General features: G+C 37.3%; 1 protein-coding gene and 1 pseudogene across 1 annotated transcript in view; one reads left to right on the top strand and one right to left on the bottom strand.

Moving 5' to 3' along the window:
• The first annotated feature begins 1480 nt into the window (after nucleotides 1–1480).
• Nucleotides 1481–19118, top strand: LOC113112174 (vesicle-fusing ATPase-like; annotated as a pseudogene).
• A 2754-nt stretch (nucleotides 19119–21872) lies between these two features.
• Nucleotides 21873–26219, bottom strand: part of LOC113111864 (proto-oncogene Wnt-3) — a 29645-nt gene continuing 25298 nt past the window's right edge. The window contains exon 4 of the mRNA XM_026277026.1: nucleotides 21873–25832. Coding sequence (XP_026132811.1) covers nucleotides 25353–25832 — 480 coding nt within the window. The 3' untranslated portion in view covers nucleotides 21873–25352. The remainder of the gene's footprint in view (nucleotides 25833–26219) is intronic.

The raw sequence follows: 26219 nt of genomic DNA on the forward strand, positions 1-26219 counted from the left end.
GTCTGGAATTATTCTCAATATTATCAATAATACAACACCAGGGTTTAATGAAGCCAACATTTTTCAACTTTCTTGTCACGAAAGGTCAAGTATGCAGAAGATGCTGGAAAACTAAAGAATGTGCAGGAGCTGGAGGATTTTTCTGAAGAACAGCAGGCTGTTGAATCTGCTCAGGACCAACAAGGGACTCATGAACAACTATCACAAAATATAAAAACAGTCGTGGATAATCCAAGAAATGACACACAGTATTAAGATTCAAGGGTATGTACATTTTTTGAACAGGGTCTTTTTTATAAATTCAGTTATTTTGTGCAGAATGAATAAACATCTTTTATGTGAAATAGCTTATTCAAGACAGTATTAAATAAATGAAAGCATGCAATTTTCTTGATCCCCCTTATTTTGTTACATTTGTTAACATTTAGCATATTCTGTCAGGGGCATGCGAATTTATGAGCACAACTCATTATGTATTTATGTATTGTTGGCCTTTTAAAATGTAAAGACCTCTGATCTAGACAAATGTGGCTTCTGGAAAATAATAATTTGAAAGGATCAAATGTGTTTGAGCTCTTGACTAGTACTGTATTGTCAGGGTAAAGTGTCAGCGTTTATGATTTTGGTATCACTTCGTCACATCTGTGCTTTTCTTGCTTTTTTCTTATTTCCTGTGCAGCTGATGCAAGCAGCGAGATGCCCGACAGATGAACTGTCTCTCACAAACTGTGTGGTTGCAAGTGAGAATCACTTTAAATCTGGCCAGTGAGTATTTTTATGTGTAATGAATCACAAAACATAAGAGATGTCAGAATGCATGTAATAATTTTCTTTCCTTATTTTTCATTTTTAAATTTAAAGACATTTGAGCATTAAAACCACACCCACTCAGAAGTTTGTGTTTCACAGTGAAAACCCACTCAAGCGTAGTGCCAGGAACAATTGCCTTCAGTCTACCTCAGGTACAGTTTTTTGTCATCATAAACAAGCTTTTCTAACGTCCCATGACACACAGTGTTCTCTGAATATGTCTTTATGTTACCACCTCTTTGCCGTCAGCCTTGTGAACTGCAATAGTATGCAGATGTACAAGATGTACTGTTGTTGTCAGCATGCTTATTTCTTAATGTCTTGCATTGTTTTTGCCTGCTTCTTCTTCATCTGTTAACATGACAGCAGAAAGACTTCTCAGGTACTACAGGAACTTTCTCACAGTGGTCTTATTTTTGGCACGATGTGATATTTTATCAACAAGAGACCAAAAAATGAAACACTACTAGAGAAACCTTTTAGTACACATTTTGTAATTAGTGTGCTTTACAGTAAGACCATCTATCAAGAGAAAGTTGTACAAATATATTGTATTGCTTTTTGGAATAGGATCTTAAAAATAATAACTTTATAGTAATTGCGTGGCCTGTAATATACTAAATGCAAGATAATAGAAATTGATTGATATGCTCTCTGTGTCATAGAGGAAATGGGTCGGACTCTCTCTAAACCAGGATGTGGAAGGTATGTGTATGGCATGATCTGATGATTTGGTTTTCAAGAAGAATTCCACCTTCTTATTTATGTTGAACGTTTTTTTAGGATATTACATGATTCTTTGATGAATGGAAAGTTCAAAAATGTATTTGCATTTGTTTGTGTCTTTGGTGAATAAAGGTTTTAAACAATAACTATTTTTCTGATGCCAACCTTTTGTAACAGTAACAGTAGTGTAAGTTGACATTTCTTTGGAGTAGTTTTTTTTTACAAGTTCTTAGTGCAAGTTTGGTCGTATTAAAATGTGGAAAGACACATTTCACGCAAAATCTTGTTTTTATTCACATGAGTCATCTACCCTGACTAACAACTATAGTATATTTCAACAGTGATCATTTTCTTATTGTACACTTCCCTCTGTTGTCTTGTCTTGTGAGTGTCTACAACTTTGACCCGTCGAGACAGTACGTGGGAACCATGACGCTAGAGATCGACTTCCTCCAGAAGAAGAGTGTTGACAGCAACCCATACGACTCTGATAAAATGGCGATTGAGTTTATCCAGTTTTTTACTGCACCGGCCTTTAGCATAGGCCAGCAGGTGAGACAGCAAAGCACTAACGAAATTAAACTTAATGAAGTATAGTTAAACCTGTATTGTCTTCCCGGCAGTTCGTCTTCAGCTACTGTGATAAGCTTTTTGCACTAATCATAAAAGATATCGAGGCCATGGATCCCAGCATCCTTAGAGGCGAGCAAGGCTCTAGTAAAAAACAAAAGGTAGCTTTTTATTGATTACTATCGGTTTGTACCTATTCATATGGCTTTAATATGGTTTCCTCTGTTTGTCTTTTTCAGATTGCAACAGTCAGGTGATTTGTGAGAAATCGGAGAGCTCGTCTCTCAATTTGATTGGTTAGTGTTTAACTTGTAAACACACACCACCATTGTGGCTCTGACATATGCAATATGTGTGAGTCTTCAGAATACTTTCTAATACATTAGCTACATTATTCAGTTCAGTGTTTAGTCTAGATTTATTAGTCTAAGGACCTGTCATGGTTAATCCAATATTGTCAGCTGCAGCTGATAAATAGTCTTCATCATTAGTCGCTGCTAACTTGATACGTCACTAATTCTTGTGAGTTGGGATGAAATACGTCACATGCTTTTACTTGCAGGATGTGTTAGCACTTTGTTAAATCTGGAATTTTTATTATTATTATTATTATTATACCATTTATTCTTGTTTAGAATGATTAGAATTACAAAATGAGTATTTACTGCACACACATTCAGTTACATGTAACGGAAAGAAAAAACTTCATTAACATTCACTACAGTCTCTGTTTTGAGTCTTTGCTCCTTAGCAACTCAAGTGTTTTAAGAACAGTTTATAAGCTTGCAACAAATCTTTTATTTATCCCTCAAAACACAGGTTTTCTTTCCCATTGATATATACTTCATACAGTTATATTTCAGTTTTATCCTGTGTCTTAATTCAATACTTCAAATAGTGTAACAACCAAACTGCACCACTAGATGGCAGTCAGAACACATGTGGTTTGACTTCAGCCACCTCATTTAATTGTCACTTCTACGCCAGTGTTTTATACACAACTGAATATTAGACATGTGGTATAACCTTGAAAATTTTTATATAAATATGTAATTTCTTTAGCGGTCTGTTTTTGGTCATTTTTCTCCAGGAAAAGCAAAGACCAGAGGTTCTCGGCAGTCCATCATTAACCCAGACTGGAACTTTGAGCGAATGGGCATCGGAGGCCTGGACAAGGAGTTCTTCGACATCTTCCGTCGGGCCTTCGCCTCGCGAGTCTTTCCTCCAGACATAGTGGAGCAGATGGGTGAGTCTCTTCTCTCCCTCTGGCACTTTGAAGGGAAAACCGAAACTTCTTTACTTAGCTTGCTTTGGGTACCAAGCAGTCCAGGACCACCACTAGTGCTCCCTCAAAAAATAAAAAGCGCACAACGCCCCTGTTTCTCTCTTGAAAGGACAAATCCCTCTCTATTTAAATGGCCAGTGAGGCAGAGGCACAGCATGTTGTGGGCGACATGAAACACAGTTTGAGAGAGAGAGGAGAAAGCCAACATATATGAGTTTGGATGGACAGTTTTCAGACCCTCCCAGCACCTCATCCTAACCATAAATGAGAGAACTGTCCTGTTAGAAAAAAACATCCTTATGTTGTCTTCTCCTTTGCTTCTGGCTTACGGTCAAAAGCCTAGTTTGAATTATATCCTCCGACTGCAGTCTGATTGTGTGTTTATGATTTATATTCAGCCTTTATACAGATAAACAAATGTTAAAGATGCTATCCAGCAGACACATTCCCATCAGATTGACTCCTGCAGCAAAAGTATTCGAATCATTTTCAGCTGAAACTGCTGTCTGCGTTCAGTTCTCAGCTTTCAGACACTGGGTGTCTTTTGCCAATAATTGTGAACAAGTGTTCCTCATTGTGTGCAACAAAAAATGTTCTCACACTGAATTTCGTACAGATTCTCAGCAGGTGCTCATTCCTAAATGAGGAAGCGCATGTCAACGGTGAAATATTATCATAATACACAGCCAAGCCAATCTCTGTGTAAGGACTTTCCACACTACAATAACATGCACTGATGCAAAACCTTTACATTTTTAATTTGAATAAAAACCTTTTTTTTTGGACCTGTGGAGTACATTTAATTGTGTTTTGGAAAATAATGACTTATTTCTTGTGTTGCTTAGTTGTTACATTTCTAATAATTATAACTAAATATTTCAGCTGAACTCAATCCATTTTTTCTAAGGCCACCAGGGGCGTGTGGTTTTTGCGTACATGTGGTTTCAGTTGGTTTATCCATAACTGTTAACACTCAGTCTGTGGTTTTAATTATCATTTTATACCATTCTGAACTTGCCAAACATTGCACAAGGATGTTTAAATGTGCTAAGTCAAGCATCATTATTACTGTTGCTTATTTTTATGATTTAGGAGTTTAAATAAACCCAGAATACCCAAGTAATCATCCACAAACAGCATAGCAGCCACCTCGAACACGCTGTCAGTGCCTAGTATCATTTTTTTGTGTGTGTTTCAAATGGGTTTTTCTTTAAAAAAAGCATCTTTAATCTCAACTTTGTTGTTTTACATTGAAAATGAACAGTTGTGAAGAGTGTACTCCTGTAAGCTACCAGACGACTTGATCATGCACACATACACACTTACACAGAGAGCCTTCAGAGTGCTGTGTGTGTGTGAGAGAGAGCGAGAGATGACCTTTGTGGTGTGATGGCTGCAGGAATCGGCCTCTGGCTCGGGCAGCTGGCTGCTCTAATGAGATGGCGGGTCTTGATAGCGCAAAGGTGAGCGCCTAATTGGGGTTGGTTTTGGAGCCCAGGTGCTGAAGGAAGGTGTATGTCTGAGTATGTTATTGTCTGATAGCGCTTGGGTGGGAGTTTACACCAGTACACCCAGTTTCTCCCAAAACTCCCACCAGCTAAAGGTCATTTCGGTCTGCCCAGCCACTGCCCTGTTTTTCTCCTCCGTGAAAAGTCTGTCAACAAGAGTAAATGGCCATACTGATTCTCATCTCAGGCCTGCTGGTTATCTCCAGCCTTCCCGCTCTCTCCAAATGGCAGCCAGCAGATGTTGTTAACCAAAAACAGGGCTCTTGTCTGGAAAATGCCATTGCTCATCAAAAAGACCCCTGTGCTACTTTAAAAACAGATGTATTAGACACTTCGCCATACTTATTGTGTGTGCTTTTATATATGGGATTAGTTTTTTTTTTTTGTAATCAGCAAGGATGTATTAAATATGTATTGAACATTTTTTTTACTGTGTTTTTGATCAAATAAATGCATATTTGGTGAGAATAAGAGATAAAAAATGTTTATTTTATTTAGAAAAAGAAAAAAAAAGTTTGTGCATTTACATGAATTCGAAGGAATTTTTTTTGTGTTTTTACTTGGTTATACCACTTGACACGAGTTTGGCATATTTTAAACTCATTTCTTAAAATACTCTTCCTTTTATTGTGAGCACTCTTATACTGTTTGTCATTCATGCTTATACTATTTTGTCAAGTCTTATGTTTCATACCCTCCGGTTTTGACTCTTTCCACAGGCTGTAAACATGTGAAGGGGATCTTGTTGTTTGGGCCGCCCGGCTGTGGTAAAACGCTGATGGCGCGCCAGATTGGTAAGATGCTGAATGCCAGAGAGCCGAAGGTGGTGAACGGGCCAGAGATTCTGAACAAATGTGGGCGAGTCCGAGGCCAACATCAGAAAGCTGTTTGCTGATGCAGAGGAAGAACAGAAAAGGGTAAGAAACCAGGAAAGAAGATGCAGGGAAAAGAGATTTTATAACAAATTATTAAATATTTCACACTTAGGAAAAACCTCCATTCTTTTATTCACTTCACAAATCACCGTTATCTTAGAAAGGCCATACAGACGTTTTGCACAACCTTACATTCATATGGCTCTGTGATGGAACCCACTGATATTTGACACTTTAAAGAAAGATTGGTCTGTCAACTTTCAAAAAAAGGATGCTGTTCCCAGTTCTGGGGCTTCATGCAGCTCTACAAATAACTCCAGATTTTCTGAAATATACTTACTAATTACTGTAAATGGCCTAGTGTTTGCTTAGAAACTTTATCAAAGTTCATTTTTTTCCAAAGGTGATGTGTCAATAAGTGTTGGCAGTGAACTGCTGGTTCTGGCCGTGCTTGAGTGTGATGTTGTGTTGGTAGACAGTGTGACTACATGACGTTGAAGAGCTCACTCGTCACCTCTTAATGACAGTGTTCGGCTATCTCTAACCCCTCACCCTGACTCACGGGAGGCCACGCTTACTCATACTGGCCTCCCATCTGTGCTAAATGTTACGACCTAGCCTCTGACAGCCTCCCAGATGAAGAAGATAACTCTTAATTGTAGGCCATTGTCACAGAGTTTATACAGTCACAGTCCATTCACCAACCTGGCATTTAAGCAGGGAGCTCAAGAGAACTATACGCGCAAGTTTTTAAGAGGACATCAAAACAAAATTAGAGGTTTTAGGCTTGTCATTTAACCTGTCTTTATTTTTCTTAAATGTGATCTATTCTGCTAGCAAATTCCATTCTGTTGTTTTCTGTTGTTTTACTTTAACCTAAATCAAAATAAAAAAAATTAAAATAGTTTTTTTTTATTAATTTTAATAAAGCTGAAATAAAAACGTAAATGGTATTCTATTCTATCCTATTCTGTGTTTTTACTGTTACCTAAAACAAACTAAAACTGTTTGTAAAAATGTTTTCATTATTTTAAATAAAGCTGTAATCAAAAAAAAAAAAAAAAAGAATTTTATAATATAAATATTTGATAAACTTTTCAAACAATTAAAGGGTTAGTTCATCGAAAAATAAAAATTATGTCATTAAAGGGTACATAACATACATAGTTTCACCTAATCTCATGTTAATCTTGAGTACCTATAGAGTAGTACTGCATCCTTCATATATCCAAAAAGTCTTAAGTTTTATCATATTTCTAAAAGAAAAATACAGCTTTCCGATTCTCACCGGAAAAAGCCAAGCTCCTGGAGGTGTGTCGTGAGCGGAGCTATAATACTGATGTTTCGTGTTGTTTCCATTAACATATATTCACTTATGTGCTGATTTAAAAAATCTGATGCAAATGATGCAATTACATGAATGTGGTCTTTTATCACAGGGACCGGTCCATGTTTTAGTAGCAAACGATGTGCAAATCCAGCGTCGACTTGGGCCTTGTTTATAAAACATTCGTTACTCAAATGACCAGAACACACAAACGCACTTGATACACTCCGTTGCTGCCCCGGAAAAACAAACTGCATCCACTGTTGATGTAACGCTGGGTTCTTGGTGAAGTTGAACACGGTAAACTTTCCCTCACATCCAAAAATGCACTTACCGTATTTTTCGGACTATAAGTCGCACCTGAGTATAAGTCGCATCAGTCCAAAAATACTTCATGATGAGGAAAAAAACATATGTAAGTCGCACTGGACTATAAGTCACATTTATTTAAAACCAAGAACCAAGAGAAAACATTGCCGTCTACAGCCGTGAGAGGGCGCTCTATGCTGCTCAGTGTAGACTACAGGAGCACTGAGCAGCATTACAGCTCTGGCGGCTGTAGATGGTAATGTTTTCTCTTGGTTCATTTCCCTTAGTTCATTTCTCTTGGTTCATGTCAAATTAATTTTGATAAATAAGTCGCACCTGACTATAAGTCGCAGGACCAGCCAAACTATGAAAAAAGTGCGGATATATATATATATATATATATATATATATATATATATATATATAGTAAATACAGTATTTGGAGGCATTCTTGAACAAATCCTATGCAACGCTGTCAACTATTTTGAAGCGCGTTGATGTGCACGGATCTCACTCTCCTCTAGTTAAATGTGTGCGCGGGCGCGCTTTTCTGGGAGAAATGCTCAAATAAGGACTTCCGTTCTCGTCTACATCATTAGATCCACAATCTAAAAAAATCAGCCGAAACTTGTACCAACCCGGAAGTATGATTTTCGGCACAGAAATTCTAAGTCATTCTTCTAAATTATTTTTTAAAACTTGGCCATGTTTAGCATGAGAATCCATCTCTTTAACACTGTGAACAACTCTGAATACACGAAACACCATTGTACACCCCCCCCCCCCCCCCCCTTTAATGACTCACCCTTCATGTTGTTCCAAACCCGTAAGACCTCTGTTCATCTTCGGAACACAGTTTAAGATATTTTAGATTTAGTCTGAGAGCTCTTAGTCCCTCCTTTGAAAGTGTGTGTACGGTATACGGTCCATGTCCAGAAAGGTAAGAAAAACATCATCAAAGTAGTCCATGTGACATCAGAGGGTCCGTTAGAATTTTTTGAAGCATCAAAAATACATTTTGGTCCAAAAATAGCAAAACTATTTCGTTATCTGGCTCGGCTCGGTGTTCATCTTCAGTTCTCTCTTCACAGCAGTTCAGTCAGTGTACTGTTTGAGTACATGAATTACTCCAGGATAATGGTTTGTTTGAACTTAAAAGTTAACAGCTTAAATCATTTGTGGATTAATGCCTATTGGAGACGTGAACCATTTCAAATGATTCAGTTCGATTTGGTGAACTGGTTCAAGAAGATCCGGTTACCCTTTTTGGGTGAACTAACCCTTTAAGTAAAAATTCAGATGTACACAAGGTCTAACTAATGGTGCTTTACCACTGTGTGGTAAGATTCCGCACGGTTTGTATTTCAACTGCAGTATAGTATTGCTTTAGAGTGGGTGGAATTATTAACATGTCGTTATAGTTGTGCCGCCTCTACTGCTGCGACTCATGAAAAACTTTTTAATTCTGTGTTGCCCCATCAAGCTCTCGCTGGATCAGCTCCTCTGCAATCAGCGAGAGGAATGTCTGTATTTCCGCAACAGACAACAAAACGTTTTGGTTGTTAAAAAAGTTGCGCTCATTCAAAACAGTTGCGTTCGATCCTTCACTGGCTGTGCTGATTTAAAGGGTTACTCCACCCCAGAATGAAAATGTTGTCATTAATCACTTACCCCCATGTCGTTCCAAACCCATAAAAGTTCCGTTCATCTTCGGAAGACAATTTAAGATATTTTGGATGAAAACCTGGAGGCTTGAGACTGTCCCATAGACTGCCAAGTAAATAACAGTGTCAAGTTCCATAAAAGGTATGAAAAGATGTCATCAGAATTTTCCCATCTTCCCTCAGATGTGCAATCTGGGTTATATGAAGGGACGGGAATACTTTTTTTAAACAAAGAAAACAAAAATAATGACTTTATTCAATAATTCCTTTGTCAACGGTCTCCTCTGTGACACTCCATATCACCCTGCTGCGTGTATTCTTCTGTGTCCTCTGCACCACAATTAAATTTTTTTGGGTGGAGCATCCCTTTAAATCTAGCGGTTCTTTTGTGTTTGTGTCGCAAGTTCCGTAACGAAGGTAGTGACGAGTCTGTCTGGTCAATCCATGATCAGCATAGTTTACACATCACGTTTTGGTTATGTTACAGTTCACTTGGAACCTCAAACGAGGTGGTACTAACTGTACCCAGTGGAAAACCCCCCGAAAGTTTGTTTAAATACTAAAATTTATATAAAAGTTAAACCGAAATATATAAATAAATAAAAATGTAGTGTTTGTTTCAAGAAATGAAACAAACTAAAATGAAAATGAAAATGTTCAAATAATTGAAAATATATTACTTGCTTATTGATTTCATTTATTAGTGTAATAAGTACTTTTAATAAATATCTTGGCACCGATAGCCATATAGTGCGGTTGCGCTTTGGGCATCCAAAGTTTGAGTCCCAGCTTGCGGACCTTTCCCGAAACCCCCGCTCCCACTTCGCTTCATGACTATATACTGTCCTAACATAATAAAGGCAAAAACAACAAATGTAAAATATTATATATTAATATTACAAGTGAACCTTCATATGACAATATTGAAATTATGGGTGTCCTGTTAAGAGCCTTTTCTGTCTTTTTTTTTGTCTTTTTGAAGTTGGGGGACAACAGTGGACTGCACATCATTATATTTGATGAAATTGATGCCATCTGTAAACAACGTGGCAGCATGGCCGGCAGCACTGGGGTCCACGACACTATAGTCAACCAGCTACTGTCTAAGATCGATGGCGTAGACCAGCTAAACAACATCCTGGTCATTGGTGAGAACTTCCTGTAGAATCAGCCAGCATAAAGAACGACAACGCTTCATGTTTTGTTCACTGATTTGGCTTTGTTTTCATTATTAAATCATACTGTGTTTAAGGAATGACCAACAGGCCTGACCTGATCGATGAAGCCCTCTTGAGGACGGGTAGAATGGAGGTCAAAATGGAGATTGGTGAGAACGAAATGACTCTTTTCAATAGGTCACATATTCAAGGTTTCCGAAACAACTAGTTGTCAAATCATCCTTCTCCAGGCTTGCCTGATGAGACGGACCGTGTTCAGATCGTGAATATACACACTGCAAAAATGAGTCAGTCAAACATGCTGGCCAAATGTTGACATTAAGGAGCTTGCTGCTGAGACCAAGAACTGCAGCGGAGCAGAGCTGGAAGGGCTTGTGCGAGCAGCCCAGTCCACTGCCATGAACCGTCACATCAAGGTCTGATCTCATCATCTCATCCACAATACACCACCACAGTCATAACTAATTATGGTTGATTTAAACAAAATCAGTTCTGAACTCTGCGTGGAACTTATCTAAAGTTACAAAATTGGTTTATTATACAAATAAAATGCAGATTTCGGCAATTTTGTGTTACACATTTGAATACCATTGAAATGCTGTGGTTTTTATGGGAATATAAGAAAAGATGGTTTTTATGCTTGAAGTAGTAAATTGTAAACCCATTCAATGGCTCACATTAAAACACGTTTTTAGAAGCATTTTAGAAGCCTATGGATATCTTTGTGTGGCTAGACAAATTGTGTGTGTGTGTGTGTGTGTGTGTGTTAGCAGCTCACACATGCCCATATTTGATGGTGTTGACACATAATTCTCCCATATTTGATGGAGCTTGCACAGGTGTAATAGGTCTGTCTTTCTCTTGCTTCTAGACCTTTCATTTTGATTAAATAAAGTAGTTTGAGGATCATTCTGTGTGTTTTTGCTCTTGTAGGCCAGTACTCAGGTGGAGGTGGACACAGAAAAGGCTCACATGCTGCAAGTCAGCAGGAGTGACTTCTTGGCCTCTCTGAATAATGACATCAAGCCTGTAAGTCCACTCTCCATTATTGTGTATTCAGTTTGCATAAATATGTTGAATTATTAGATCTCATTCAGCCAAACTTCACTATCGGCATTAAGTCTGGCTTACATTGGAGTTCATTTTTGGCAAAGAACCGCCCACTTAGACTTGAGGATGTTATTATACACATCTAACGTGTAAAGTAATGTTTGGTGAATTATTTTTTGCACTCTACACTGTGAATGAGCCAGCTGAGACTGAAATGTAAAAGAAAAATGTCAAATTATTATGCATTATTAAATCATTTTAGCAATGAATAAAATAATGTATTGCTTTAATATTTAATGCAGTTCTCTCTGTTTTTCTGTAAAGGCTTTTGGCACTAATCAGGAGGATTACTCAAGTTACATCATGAACGGATTTCGAAATGGAGCAATGGTGTTTCTGATATACTGGGAGATGGAGAACTTTTGGTGCAACAGACCAAGAATAGTGAACGCACTCCACTAGTAACTGTGCTTTTAGAAGGCAAGTCTACACACAAACAGTGTTAACACTTTACAGTGTTACATTTCTTTTTTTAGTGAGTAAAGAAATCTCTGTTCTCTCTCTTAAATTAGGCATGGAAAAGTCCTTGTTCCGATACTGGTGTAGCATTTTTTGGAGCAATAAACAAAATGTTATTATAAGCTTTATTACAGTCCTTTTATAAAATAAATGCAATTTAAATCAATCAATTCAAATTTTTTATCAAGAATAATATCATATTTTTCAAAAAATTAAAAACATTTTCTGCCTATAAGTCATTTTGCTTGTGAGTTGCTGACAGCTGGTTTGCTGAGATGTCTGTGGAGGGTTTTTTGGGATAGAGTAGTATTTTTCTGATTTAAAAAAATAAAACTGTACATTTACTTATAGATTTTTTTCTTTATATATTTAGATATTATATTTGTATTTCAGTATAATTACAAAAGTATAATTATTCGATAATTAAAAATAATTTTTATTACTAATATTACTATTCTTATTCTTATCATTTGTGGTTAAATAGAAAAATAAAACAAGTAATACTTTTGTAATAATGGTATTTCACTGCGAATAATGAATGAATATTTAAGAAAAATTATACTACTATAACTGTAAAATAACACCAGCACTGAGGGAACAGCGTTCTTCCCTGCTCTTGTTCTCTGGTTCACACAAGAAAACATGCACCATAATGCTGCAATCTGAGATGACTGAGATTGTGAATGCTCTCTGCTCCCTCAGGGTCTCCTCACAGTGGTAAGACCGCACTTGCAGCCAAGATCGCAGAGGACTCCCAGTTCCCCTTCATCAAGATCTGCTCTCCAGACAAAATGATCGGCTTTGCAGAGACCGCCAAATGTCAGGCCATCAAGAAGGTAGCAACCTCATCGCTGTAGGTTAAGACATGACGAGATCTCTGCGTGTTGAAAGCAGGTGTCTTGGGGGATGTTACTGATGTGATATTTCAGCTGCTGGCCTTTAATGGTGGGTTTATGGTTTTCATCTATTTAGATATTCGAGGATGCCTACAAGTCCCAACTGAGCTGTGTGGTGGTGGACGATATAGAAAGACCTATGGGGGAGTCTGTCACAATGAGTATGATGCACTTCCTGTCAAATCTGATAACATGTTCAAAAACATCACTGTGTTCTTTATGTGTGCCCTATTATTTATATGGATATGGAGGGGCTGTATCTTCTCTTGTTTAGTTTTTGTTTTATTTGAAGTGATGGCAATGTACAGTGTTATGCTTGGTCTGCATATCAAACTTACTCAATACTGTCTTTCCATCTCTGATGTTTCTCCACTTTACAGATTTTGTTCCCATCGGGCCGTGGTCCTCTAACCTGGTGTTGCAGGCTCTGCTGGTGTTATTGAAGAAACCTCCTCCTCGGGTGAGAAAGCTGCACATTCACACCAGCTTGTAGTACTGCCATCCACAGACAGGGAGCAGCACCACCTTTACACCAGAAAACACCATCAGACAAGAGTGACTCTAACTGCTGTGGAGCCGCTCACTACATTTGCTCTTTTTTCATAGACATATCTGAGTTATTTTAATCTGCTACTTTCATTTATTGTTTTACACTTAATCTTAGGGGATTTTAAAACCTCTAACCCCAAACATAATCCTAAATCAGTGGTTCTCAGCCTTTAGTCTGAGAAGGATTTCTAGTAGTCCTAAATAAATATAATTATTGACAAGAGTTACCAATATAAAATTTTTTGGATTTGGTAGTCAACCCATTAGTTTATTAACTCACTGGGGTAAAATTAATATATTATAAAATGTTTCTTTTGTCTCATTTTGCACATTATTATGAAAGTTATTATGTGTTTGACTCAGCACTTCAGTTAGTAAGCAGTAATAAATACACAATAAAAACAAAACAGCTGTCAAAAAAATTATGAAGAGAGTATATCAAATTGTCCAGTTTAATTGTTCAAACATTTGGGTTAGTGAGATATATATATATATATATATATATATATATATAAACATTATAATATATATATAAAAAACATTATAATGCAATGACACTTATATTGTCATCACATCTTGTGCGCCACTGATAAAGACCAAAGTATAATTTGACCATGCGCATCGGTGCACCGTCGGCATAATTTAATTTTTGTCGTCAAGGGGGCTCGCGGACGAATTTTAGGTGTCTGTTAAGGAGGCTGTTTTAAGGCCCACCCAAGGTATACTTCACATTTCGCGTTTTGTTTCGTCTCACAGACACAGCCTCATCCGCACAGCTTTCAAAAGGCAAACGAGCTCGGCAAGCAGTATCACTTCTGTCTCATCATTCACCTCGTGCATGAGCTGTTGACAGCTGTGTCCGCGTGCAGGCACTTTTTGAGACCGCGTGGACAGATGCGTGGCTGTCCGCGAGCCCCCTTGACGACAAAAATTAAATTATGCTGACGGTGCACCGATGCGGATGGTCAAATTATACTTTGGTCTTTATCAGTGGCGCACAAGATGTGATGACAATATAAGTGTCATTGCATTATAATGTTTTTGTTAACCTATACAGTTGGAACAACTAGATGCAGCGCTGCGATGTTCATTAAAAATATTGCGGAAGAAGATAATGTGGAGAAGATCTTGTTTACGTAAAAACTGAAACCAAGCCATTCACACAGAACTTATATTTCATGCATTTTCGAGAGAGGGATATCTTCTGTCACCGTTGCACTTGCATCTAACACAATAGAGCCGCTTGTTTAGAATGCCATGTAAAATTAAGGTGGGTTCAAATTTTTTTTCAAAAACATATCTTGAGACTTTATGGTGGGTTTTCCCCGTCCTACTGCAACTCATGTTTAAATGAAAAATGTACTTTGTGTTATTGGCTTTCACCCCTTTGTATTAAACTACTTCTGTTTTGTTTATAGTTCTTAAAATGTCCCATTTCTCGCGCTTTTTTGAAGCTTTGATTGTGTTTACAGTGTGCAATATAACATGTGTTCATGTTTCGCGTGTAAAAAAACACAGTATTTTTCACATGTTTCACTGTCATAAAAATGGGCTGATGACTTCCTTGTTCTATAAAGTCTCTCCTTCAGAAATACGTAACGAGTTCTGATTGGGCCAGCGGTTCCTGTGTTGTAATTCGACAGCAGCTGAGCGCACGCGGCCCTCCTGGAAACACGATTGGACTAGTTTTGAGAAGCAAGTGGGCAGGAGCATGTGCTGGAGATGTACTTCTAATCACAGGAGCGTTTTTACCGACGAGATGCGCATGAAAATCACATTCGATGTTTTTGCACAGCCCTAACATCTAGTTAACAAAACTAAACATCATTGCCCTTTGTGTAGTAAGTTACAGAAACTGTTAAACGCACCAACTTAAATAATAAAATACACTTACCAGTTGTGGTCCATAAACAACACTTTCTCCAGACAAAGAGGGAACTGCTCCATCTTTCAAGAATAATCTTGCGCGAATCCAGCATTAAACGGATTGAGATTGAGGAAGCTGTCCTCAGCTAAATGTGCTGCACATAGTTTTACATGTGGATTATAATTTTTGTGAACAGAGTTAAACATACATTGTAACCATTGATCTCTAAGTACAGCATCCCTGGGAAGGCCAAACAAAGATGATTGGACTCAGAGATTAAAATAACAGCGTTTCGACGACATGGCGATAAACACAAACGCAGCTCTTCCTCTTCTCCGTCGGAGCGCAACTAGACCACGCCCCCTTTTTTGTGAATTCATGTGGGCGGAGGTTAGTCAAAAAACTGTTTTAGTGACATCATTACTGCAGGAACTAGAGGGCTGTAGTCCAAACTGGTTGTTCGATGTAGGCGAATTCTGTTAAATAAAATATCTCACTTGGCATTGAACTTTGAGCTTCAGAATTTTACAGATATTATTTATACTCTAACAACAACATTACACACTAACTAAAGTTTAAAACATGGGATCACGAAGAACGGGACCTTTAAGCTAAATTATAATTTGTTTATTAAAAAAAGTGCTTAATATTTAAAATATTGTTTCAGTCATATATTCTTATGTTTTGAATAAACGTGCATTAGTAATATTTCACCCAATGCACACTCTTGTGGCCTCAGAAGAGAAGCCAAAAGCTTTTCTTCTCCCTAACTGAAATTATGCATTTTAAATTCAAATATAATTCTAATTTTGATGATATTTATTAGCAAATTCGAATTTAGTTTTTCAGCCATTTTTGACAGCCTTATTAAAGACATTTTTAATGTAAAAAAAAAAATATTTTAAATGAATACTTGTGGTTCATCGAAGTATCCTGAAAAATTTATAATGGTTTCCACAAAATCATGAAACTGCACAACCATTTTCAACTGTGATCATAATAAGATCCATAAATGCCAAATCAGCATATAAGAATGATTTCTGAAGGATCATGTGACATTAAATACTGGAGTAATGGTGATTAAAATTCAGCTTTGATATCGCATCTTAAAATATATTCAAATAGAAAACAGTTATTTTAACTTGTAGTAATTTTTCATGACTTTACTGTATTTACTGTCTTTTTAATGCAATAAATGCAGCCTTGGTGAGCATGTTTCCTTCAAGTTTTGAGTCCGTAGTTACCCCAAATGTTTAAGAACCTTTGGTTAATTTTGAGCATGTAACTTGTACCACAACATATGTATTACGGACACAAAAGACTCAAATTCTATTGTGAAAAAGCATCCCGTCACTTTTCTAAGCAGTGAGACATCCAATTTAAACATTATTATGACTTTAACCAGTAACCAAAATCTACATTTATGTTTTGGCTCCATTTGAAAACTTTTTTTTTTTTTGCTTTTGTGTCGTCTAGTCTGGTGGCAGTGAGTGTGTATGTTGGGCAGGAATAGGTGTTGTGCTGTGTTTGTAAGGAGGGTCTGTTCCTCCAGATCAGGACTGTATAGAGCAGCACTCAGCAGGGAGTCGGGTCTTGGGTGAGTTGATAGAAAGGGTTTGTGAGAGAGCCGAGACCTGGCAGGCCTGCTGCCTGTGTGGCACCTCATCTGCATGCACTAGCATATACTGGGCGCCATAGGGGGGCGACCCATAATCCCCTCTGCTCGCTGGGGCCTCTGGGAATGGCCCACCTCTTTACTTCACGTAGATAGCACCATAGCATGGCTTTAGTAGCACATCTCAAATTTTCTTCAGTGAGTAATTTTTACCTTCAGAATTAAAAAGTATTACCATTAATTGTAAACAAAATAATTTTACACGTTTGCTTGTATTTACACTACAGGGTCGTAAGTTGCTGATTCTTGACACAACTAACCGGAAGGATGTTCTGCAGGAGATGGGAGATGTTGGACTCTTTCAGCACTACAATTCACATCCCTAACATCTCTAGTGGACAACATCTCATGGAGGCCCTGGATGTGAGGTTCTTAGAAACACAAAGAGTTCAAGAGTTAAAAGAGATGTGCAGTTGCCCCAAAAGGTTTTGGATACTTAACTTTATAAAGCCTAGTGTATCATATTTGATACATTCATTTTTAAGACCTCTACATTATCAACATTATCAAAACTTTCTGAAAAACCTGTTGTACATAATCTACCACATGACCTCTGTTATCTGAGTGATAGTTCAATACTAATTCAGCAAGTTAAAGGCCATTTAGTGTATTTGTAAAAATAAATATAGGTTATTGTACATGAGTCTTTTGCTGTGGATTTTTTTAAAACTTATTTTGGTATAGTAAATGTAAGACTAAACTGTATATTGTAATTAACATTTCATGATGAGCATTTACTGAATTAAGCAACTTAGGTTAATTTGATTATCCTTTTTTTTTTTTTTAAGACAAATCATGTTAAAATAATGATTTTGAGGAATATGTATTAGTACATCCCCAGATCATCTTTGTATTGCATTGGATTATATGTTTCACCCCTAAAATTGAAGCTACAAAGCTTTGATCATAAAATTAGGCATTTAAATTGCTTATATCTTGCTAAGCTCAGGAGATATAGAGTGACAGCTATATTTATTTATATGTATTTAATGAAAATGGTGTAACTTTGATAAAAAGCTTATTGATTTACAATACAGGCTCGAGCCTCTGAACAGAATTGCAGTATTTTTTATTTTTAGCTCCATATACTCACTATATCAATATATGGGCCTAATGAATTGAAGCCTAATGCATCAAATATGATGCAAAACATGGAACTAGTTCTCACTATTAACTAGTTGCTTATAAGCATGCATATTACTTGCATAATGGCTGTTTATTATTGTTTTTAAAGCACATATTCTGCATGAGTATATTCTACATCCCTAATTCTACCGAATACCTAAACTTAAACTAACTTATTATTAATGAGCAGCAAATTAGGAGTTTGAGGCAAAAATCATAGTTTAAAGTTTATTAATAGCGAGAATTTGACCTTAAAATAAGATAGATATTTTACTATATAATGTAAAACTTTCATGCATTTTAAAGTATGAGTTAGGTGTCCACCACTGATCTATATTATAGATCAGTGGTGTCCACAGATGTTTTGGGACCACTATAATAGGTTTGAGGTGCAGAAAAACAAAGTTCTTGAAGAAGAAATGGAGCTATGGATCTATTTTGTAAGTAAATCTCGGTGATAGTTCACCTAAAAATGTCAGTTCAGACTTCCTTTCTTTGGTTGAAAACAGAATGTTTTGAAAAAATGTTGCACTTTTCCAGAAAGGGAAAGTCAATGGGGGTTCAGTGTTGTTTTGGATCCCATTGATTGTATTTTATGTGCAAAAATATTTCTTAGGAATATTTCATGTTCCATAGAAGAAACTAGTTCATATCGGTTTGGAATGGCATGAAGCGGAGGAAATGATGATAGAATTATAATTTTTGGGCGAACTAAATGTGCTTTTCAAATTCTGACCTTAGTTAGGCTACAACTGACTGTTTGTCTTCTTCTATTTAGTTCAGCTTCTCGGGGGCTTCCAGGAAGAAGAGCGAGCAGCTATCGCAAAGCAGGTGAAAGGACAAACGGTGTGGCCCGGCATTAAGAAGCTGCAGATGCTCATTGAGATGTCACTGCAGGTGAGATGCTGAACGACCTTTTCACCCTGCCGGCCGTCTAGACGACTCTCTGAGTCACAGCCTTTCCTGCGAAATCATCTGCGGTTTGAGTCGATGTCAAATTCAATTACTTGATGGCATCATAATGAAAACAAGCCCCTCCAGATGCGCCCTCTCTCTCTACACACACACACACAAATAAACTGAACTCCATATTCCTCATCTGCATGTTATTTGGTGATTATGGCCTGCTTCTGGAGTTGATTGAAGCTTTTCACTTTCCCTGCCAACACAGACTGTTCTCAAAAATCCTGCAATAATGTTAGCTGCTTAATGCCTTTTAATACTGTTAAAATGATGTATTATTAAATATATATTAAAAATATATATATATATATTTTCTAGAAGATATAGCTTTTATTTAAAAATCTATTTCAAATAAATACTGAAATACTGTTCTTTTGACCTTTCTATTTATCAAAAAATTCTCAACATTGATAATAAGAAATGTTTCTTGAACACCAAATCAGCATGATTTCTGAATAATCATGTGACACTGAAGACTGGAGAAATTGCTGCTGAAAATTCAGCTTTGCCATCGCAGGAATAACTTGAATTTATAAAAATAGCAAACAGCTTTATCATTTCAATTTATATAAAGACAACTTGTTTTTACTTCAGTGTTTGTGATGATGTGATCCACCTCAGACAAGGTTGGTTAGAACTCTTTATTGAAGACATTTTTGAAATCCCTGTGGAGAAAATAATAGGAAAAATACTTCTGGAACCAAGGCCACTGAAAAACTGGCCAGTCACTGTTGTGCTTTATTAAGCCAATGTTGAGTCTTTTGAAAACCTGTATTTTAGAAAATATTCCAGTTCTTTTTTTTTCAAGCCGTTCTAGATTATTGCTGGTCTTGTTTAATGAGAATTCTAGTCATGTTTGTTAGTGTTGTTTTGTTTTTGTGGTGGCGTAATTGGAGTTGCAGTGGTGTTTGTGCTGGATGCTGTGTAATTGGTGTGGTATGCAGTAATGTGGCAGTGCTGAGTGCTTCCCCTCGGAGAGGAATGAGACCGAGTCTGCCGGGACATGCTGCACACAGCCGCACTGCGCTTTCCTTCCATTCTCTCTGTTCTTTCAGTAATTTCCACTTCTCCAACAGCCCCAGGCAATTGAAAAGCTAAGATATTGCATAAACCATCATTAATTTTCCTCCTTGGTGCTGTCTCCCTCCTCAGAGCTCTACTCTGTCCTTAAATCACATTCTAGTCTATAAAGGAAAGATAACGGCACAATTTAGTTCATGACTAAGATTAAACCTGTGCAGCTCCTTAATTAATCTTTTCTTAAACAGTTCATGAAAGCAAGGAAATGAATCGTACAATAAAAATAATCTGGGATGATTTATTTCTACTTTATGTAAATTTCATTCAGAACACCCCCAAATAACAATAGAATGCCGGGGGGATCATTACTGGGTCGTTTATCACTCTTCCTGTCTTGGGTGACACAGGTAGCCTTGTCACTTCCCCTTCCCGATGGCCATTTACTGCCTCCCCTCCTCTACTCCTCACAGACAAACTCAGGGCCCCTCTGAACCCCTCAGGCCTTACATAGCTGACAAGGTTTTTGTCTTTTCAACATCTCAGAACTTTCCAGAAAAGAGGGCTTGCAAGGAATTTACAGCAGTGTAACCAACATATTTTTTTTTCTGATCTCACTTTTATTCAGCAATTTTCACCTCTCCTGTGGGTATTTTTTTCTATATTGTTTTTTCTATAAGTTTTTGGCACTACTGAGAAAAGAAGGAGCGTAAGTCCATTTTATGGTTGATGGGCTTCAAATGGATTTTCCTCCTTTATCATATTGATTGTTACAATTATTATGTTGTTTATGTTGTTCTCCAGGTAGGGCTCTGACAAAAATGGCCATATAGTCTTATAGTCTAGCCTGACAACCCAAGGCTGTTTAGGTCATAAGTAGCACTGGTGTATTTGTAGCAATAGCCAAAAATACATTGTATGGGTCAAACTTATCGATTTTTCTTTTATGCCAAAAATCATTAGGATATTAAGTAAATATCATGTTCCATGAAGATATTTAGTAAATTTCCTAATGTAAATAAATATATAAAAACTGAATTTTTGATTGGTAATATGCATTGCTAAAGACTTAATTTGGACAACTTTAAAGGCAATATTCTCAATATTTATTTATTTATTTATTATTATTTTTTTGCACCCTCAGATTTTCAGATAGCCAAATTTTGTCCTAACAAACCATACATCAATGGAAACCTTATTTGTTCAGCTTTTGATTCAGTATTTCAATATTATAATATTATAATTTCAGCCTCTTTGGGCAGTTTAGAGATTATCAATCATACTGAAAATTTGAAAACAACATCAAAAAACATCAATTGCTGCATTTAACTTATGTACTGTTACACAGTGGTGCCTGCGGGTGTATGGCTGTATGGACTGTGAGTACCATGAGCACTCAGACTGACCTGAGATTTGCACTGCAAACATCTTCGCATCACTTTTCCATTACATACAAAGTGGGGAAGTCGTGGCCTAGTGGTTAGAGAGTTTGACTCCTAACCCTAGGGTTGTGGGTTCGAATCTTGGGCTGGGAATACCATGACTTAGGTGCCCTTAATCAAGACACTGAACCCCCAACTGCTTCCCGGGCGGCGCAGCATAAATGGTTGACCACTGCTCCGGGTGTTTGTTCACAGTGTGTGTGTGCACTTTGGATGGGTTAAATGCAGAGCACCAATTCTGAGTATGGGTCACCATACTTGGCTATATGTCACGTCACTTCAGTGATGTGATGTGACATACAGCCAAAATCTATTCAAATCAAAACTGTTATTTTAAATTGAAATAATATATTAATTATTGTTGTATTGTATTTTTGATCAACAAAAATGCAACTTTGATGAGCTTGAGACTTCTTTCAAATACATAAAAAAATATACCAGCCCCAAACTTCTGAATGATAGTGCATGTTTTATTTATTTATATCATTTGCTTTAAATAAAATACATGATTTAATCATTCAAAATGACACCAGGGATGTTTATTATAAAAATAATATTTTTGATTTACATTTTTGTCATCTTTGTTTCAGCTTTCATCCATTCACATGACACATGCACTTTTTTCATAAGGTTTCCTGTTTGTGTTTTCTTCCATGTATTTCAGAAGCTGTTAAAGGAGTCAGGAAAACACTGAGTGCACTTGAAAGACAGAGAGAGAGAGAGAGAGAGAGAGAGAGAGAGAGAGCAGACATACCTACAGCATATCTCTCTATCCCTCACTTTCCTTAAGTATAGTGTACGGCATGTTTCCATGATAAATACAGACACGATAGCTCCTTGATTCCTTACTTCAAGTGCAAAGGGTCTCATATTTGTACATGTGTCTCAGGAATCTTATGACATCAGGAATTTTGAAATAGTACATGCATGTATTACATGAATTAGACCTATTACGTATTTTTATATATAAAATGTATTATATTTTTATGATTCCTGTCAATAATGCCTTACTCCTAAAATTGCCCTTACTGGGCTGTGTGAATTTAGCAATGGTAAAATTCTCTGACCAAATCCTCTGCTCACTTTTCTCTTTGTCATGGATGGACTTATCTTAACAGTTAGTGCCTGCCAATACTGAACAATACTGAAATGCCCACTGCTGTGCCTTTGCATGCCAGTATATTGTTGCAGTTTGTTTATTGCTTTTATTTTAAGATTAGTTTTTTTCTATCTTTTTTTTAAGCCATCCTTTTTATATCGCTCGGGACAATCCTTGTCAGGAACATAGGAAAGGTCTTGGTCTCAGCCCCTTGCCCCAGTCTAAACGGTAACATAGTGGCCTTAAGCTCTGTGAACAGGACAGAAACACGCAACCTACCTCCCCTCTGCCAAAAGTGCCAGGATAGTTCACATTGGCCTTGAATTCTCCTCTTCTTTCTCTTTGTTATGTCTCTTGCATATATGCATACTTTCTCTCTCAAAACATTATGACCCCTTTATGACTTTTATTTTTGAACTGTAAAATTCATAGTGATATTAAGCCACATTTAAATATAGAATTCGAGGTTTGTATACTTTTTGGATCTTTGCAACTTGAACTACATGTCACACATTAGTACTTGTAGTAGCTGCCTTTATTGTCAAACATTTGGACTATAAATGATATATTTTCATGGCATGACCGGTAAAGGAAGTAACTACTGCAATTTCCTATTAAATATAAATATAAATAATGTCTTCAATGATTTCCTGATTAAAATGCAGTTTTAAGATGACAATAAATGACTGATGTTTTTGTTGATTTGTAAGAATTAGCTTTTTTTTTTATCATTGAGACTTAGGTTGTGTTCCTACTTAGGTCTGGTTTAAAATGAACTGTCTGTCTACTCTGCTGCAGTTGCTCTGTTAGTGCACTCTATAGCACTAAGAGAGATTAAATGGTTATATTTGATTCTCGGGTTTTTACATAGGTTACCTTCACACTGTCAGATTAATAACAGGTGTGACTCTCAAACAGACCTGTGTGTACAGGAGCCGATTGAGTAATATTTACACGAACGGGTAAAAGAAGTCGGTTTTATTTCAGTCAGTATTTGTAGTGTTCATTGTGTCATGCTTTACTCTGTAGAGCTACTGTAGTGGAGACAGACAGAGGTCCATCTGAAAACCTGAGTAGATGCAGACATGAGATCAGATGATTGTGATCAGCTAAATTGAACACTTTATCTAGTTGTGTGCCAATGTCACAGTGTTTTTATTTTTATGCTATGCTTTATTATTATAATCTGTTGTTAAAAGTGTCATTATCCGCATCATATTCATATAATTGAGGCTACACATAGCATATACAAGCAGAGCAAGAGTCAGTCTTACATTTAAAAGCAAAATCATGAGACGTGGTTTGTTCTTCAAATATATAATCTTAGTTCAGCCATACAGATATATACATTGTGTAATAAATAATATTTATAAAAACATAACATTTTCAGATTATAAAATAAAAAGGGAATTATGAACTTTTAAAGGCTTTGTACAAAACTTTGGATATAGCGGAAGGAGAAATGGGAAAGGGAGCATAAATGTGACTGGTGAGCGGGCTCCTCAGGGATCAGTGTGAATGTGAAACTAGCGTTGTGTAGTTAAACTTAATTAATGGGAAGCGTACGGGACTGTCAGAACATGTCCTATGGAAACCTCCGCTAGTCTGCTGCAGCTTTGTGAAGCTGGTCTTTCTTCCATTTATCACACACTTGAACCCGCAGCAGTCCTCCACTTGCAAACAAACTCTCATGACAATTTGCAAATTGGTGGCTACTTCGTATACATTTGTATGACCTTCGTACGTTTTCATGTGATCTGATAGCGGCCCACTGACTATTAGATTTAGGGTCGGACTCTCATTATTTTGTTTTTCTAAAAATCCTACATATAAAATCGTACAAATTCATACCAAGCGCCACCTAGTTGTTTTTTCATGAAATTGGATTGCCACTTCCCTCTTAAATTTTTTTACCCTCCTATTTCTTTCCTCAACTATCCTCCTCCTGCGCGCTTGTTCTCCTTCCTCTACGCAAACGTCTCGACAGGGAAGTGTTGAAACTGAGCCTTCACAGTCCTATACGAGAAGCTTTATCAAAAAGAATATGTTAAAAAATAATCACTGTAATCTCTAGAATTAATATACTCATTAGTAGTTTTGTAAGTGCAAATTTTACTGGTCGGGTGCACGTGAGCCCAGTGTGTGTCGTTGCATTCTGCAGTCATGCACTCATCCAGGAGAATCCCTGATGACTTTGCATGTTCATATTCTGCAAAAATCCTTTTTTTTTTTTATATCGGAAGGTACTCATGATGCCTTTTCCTGTTTGCTCTGCCCCTATACTAATATATCAATTGCATCCCTCCGAACAGCTGCATAAACAAAAGAGAGAGTTTTTATGTAGCAAACAGCAATATGTTCCATGATGTGAACATATATACGATTATAGGGAATGTGGTAGGAGTGTACAATACGATTGGGAGATCATGAGGAAAAACATGGGCATTACATTGGATTCAGTAGTATAGCAGGGCTTATTTCCAGACCCAGCATTCAGTAGTTCACAGAGAATTTCCTGTCGTGCTTTCCCCCTCCTCTTGTTCTTTAATACGCGCCTAATGTCATTGGTTGTATTTGAACATATCCAGTTTCGGCCCTTGGGCAGCAGGCCGAGATGATCAGAGAGATGGTGTTACAGATAAAGAAGACTGAATGATAACAAGGCATTTTGGTCTTTTGCAGACGTAATGCATGCCAGAAAAAAGAGTGAGAGGAATGGCAGTAGTAACCATGATGCTCACCATCAGCATCTTTTGGGGCATGTAGATCAAAAAGGGCACATTAGTAAAGGGTTCTACCACGGAAGTGCCGCTATCTTGTGTGTGTTTTTCTCTGTCTCTCCCTCTCCTTCTCTCTTTTTCCATCCTTTAATGTCCACTAGTCCCTTTCTTCCTGCACTTATTTACACGTGTGCACATCGTAGACCCTCACACACTCCTGGCAGCTGACATAGCAGCACCAGTGGAAGATGCAGTGGCATTTCTCCTTGCGCTTTTCTGTCCGTGTGTTATGGCCGCGGCCACAGCATAACAAGTCGCAGCCCTCGATGCCATGCGACGACACGTTGCAGGCGCGGTCCCGGGTGCCGAATGAGCCCGTCTCCGGGTTCGGCTCACAGAAGTTGGGCGATCCCTCGTAATACACCAGATCTCGTTCTGTGGGGTGCTTGAAGAAGGCGTATTTGGCCCGGAGTGTTTCCACCCAGCCTCTGGACTCCCGGTGTTTCTCTACCACCATCTCCGAGGCACTGTCGTACTTGTCTTTCAGGTAATCCCCCAACAGTCTGAAGTCAGGCTGAGCCCACCAGCACGTCTTTACTTCACAGCTGCCTGACAGTCCATGGCACTTACATCGCAGGTGCATGTTTTCCAGGATGGTCTGGAAACGAAAAAACATTGGGAATTGGTATTAGTTTGCCGTTATCTATTTAAAATGACTGAGAAATAACATTAATAGAAATAGAAATACGTTTAATAGAAATGGAAATGCATTAGCCATTTAATAAATCAAATTATGTAAATAAATCACTTTATTTTAAACAAACTTTTATGAAATATTTGGTAACACTTGATTTTAAGGTGTCCTTGTCACATGTACTTACTATTATGATAACAATAATTTATGCATAATTATATGCAAGCAACCCCAATCCAAACCCTCATCCTAACCCTAACCATATAGTAAGAACATGTAGCTAATTACACTGTAACCATTTTTTAAGTTAAATATTAAATGAATAAAAACATATTATTGAATTTTAAAATT

This window comes from Carassius auratus, chromosome 12 (genome assembly GCF_003368295.1).
Source record: "Carassius auratus strain Wakin chromosome 12, ASM336829v1, whole genome shotgun sequence".
In the NCBI taxonomy this organism is placed as follows: domain Eukaryota; kingdom Metazoa; phylum Chordata; class Actinopteri; order Cypriniformes; family Cyprinidae; genus Carassius; species Carassius auratus.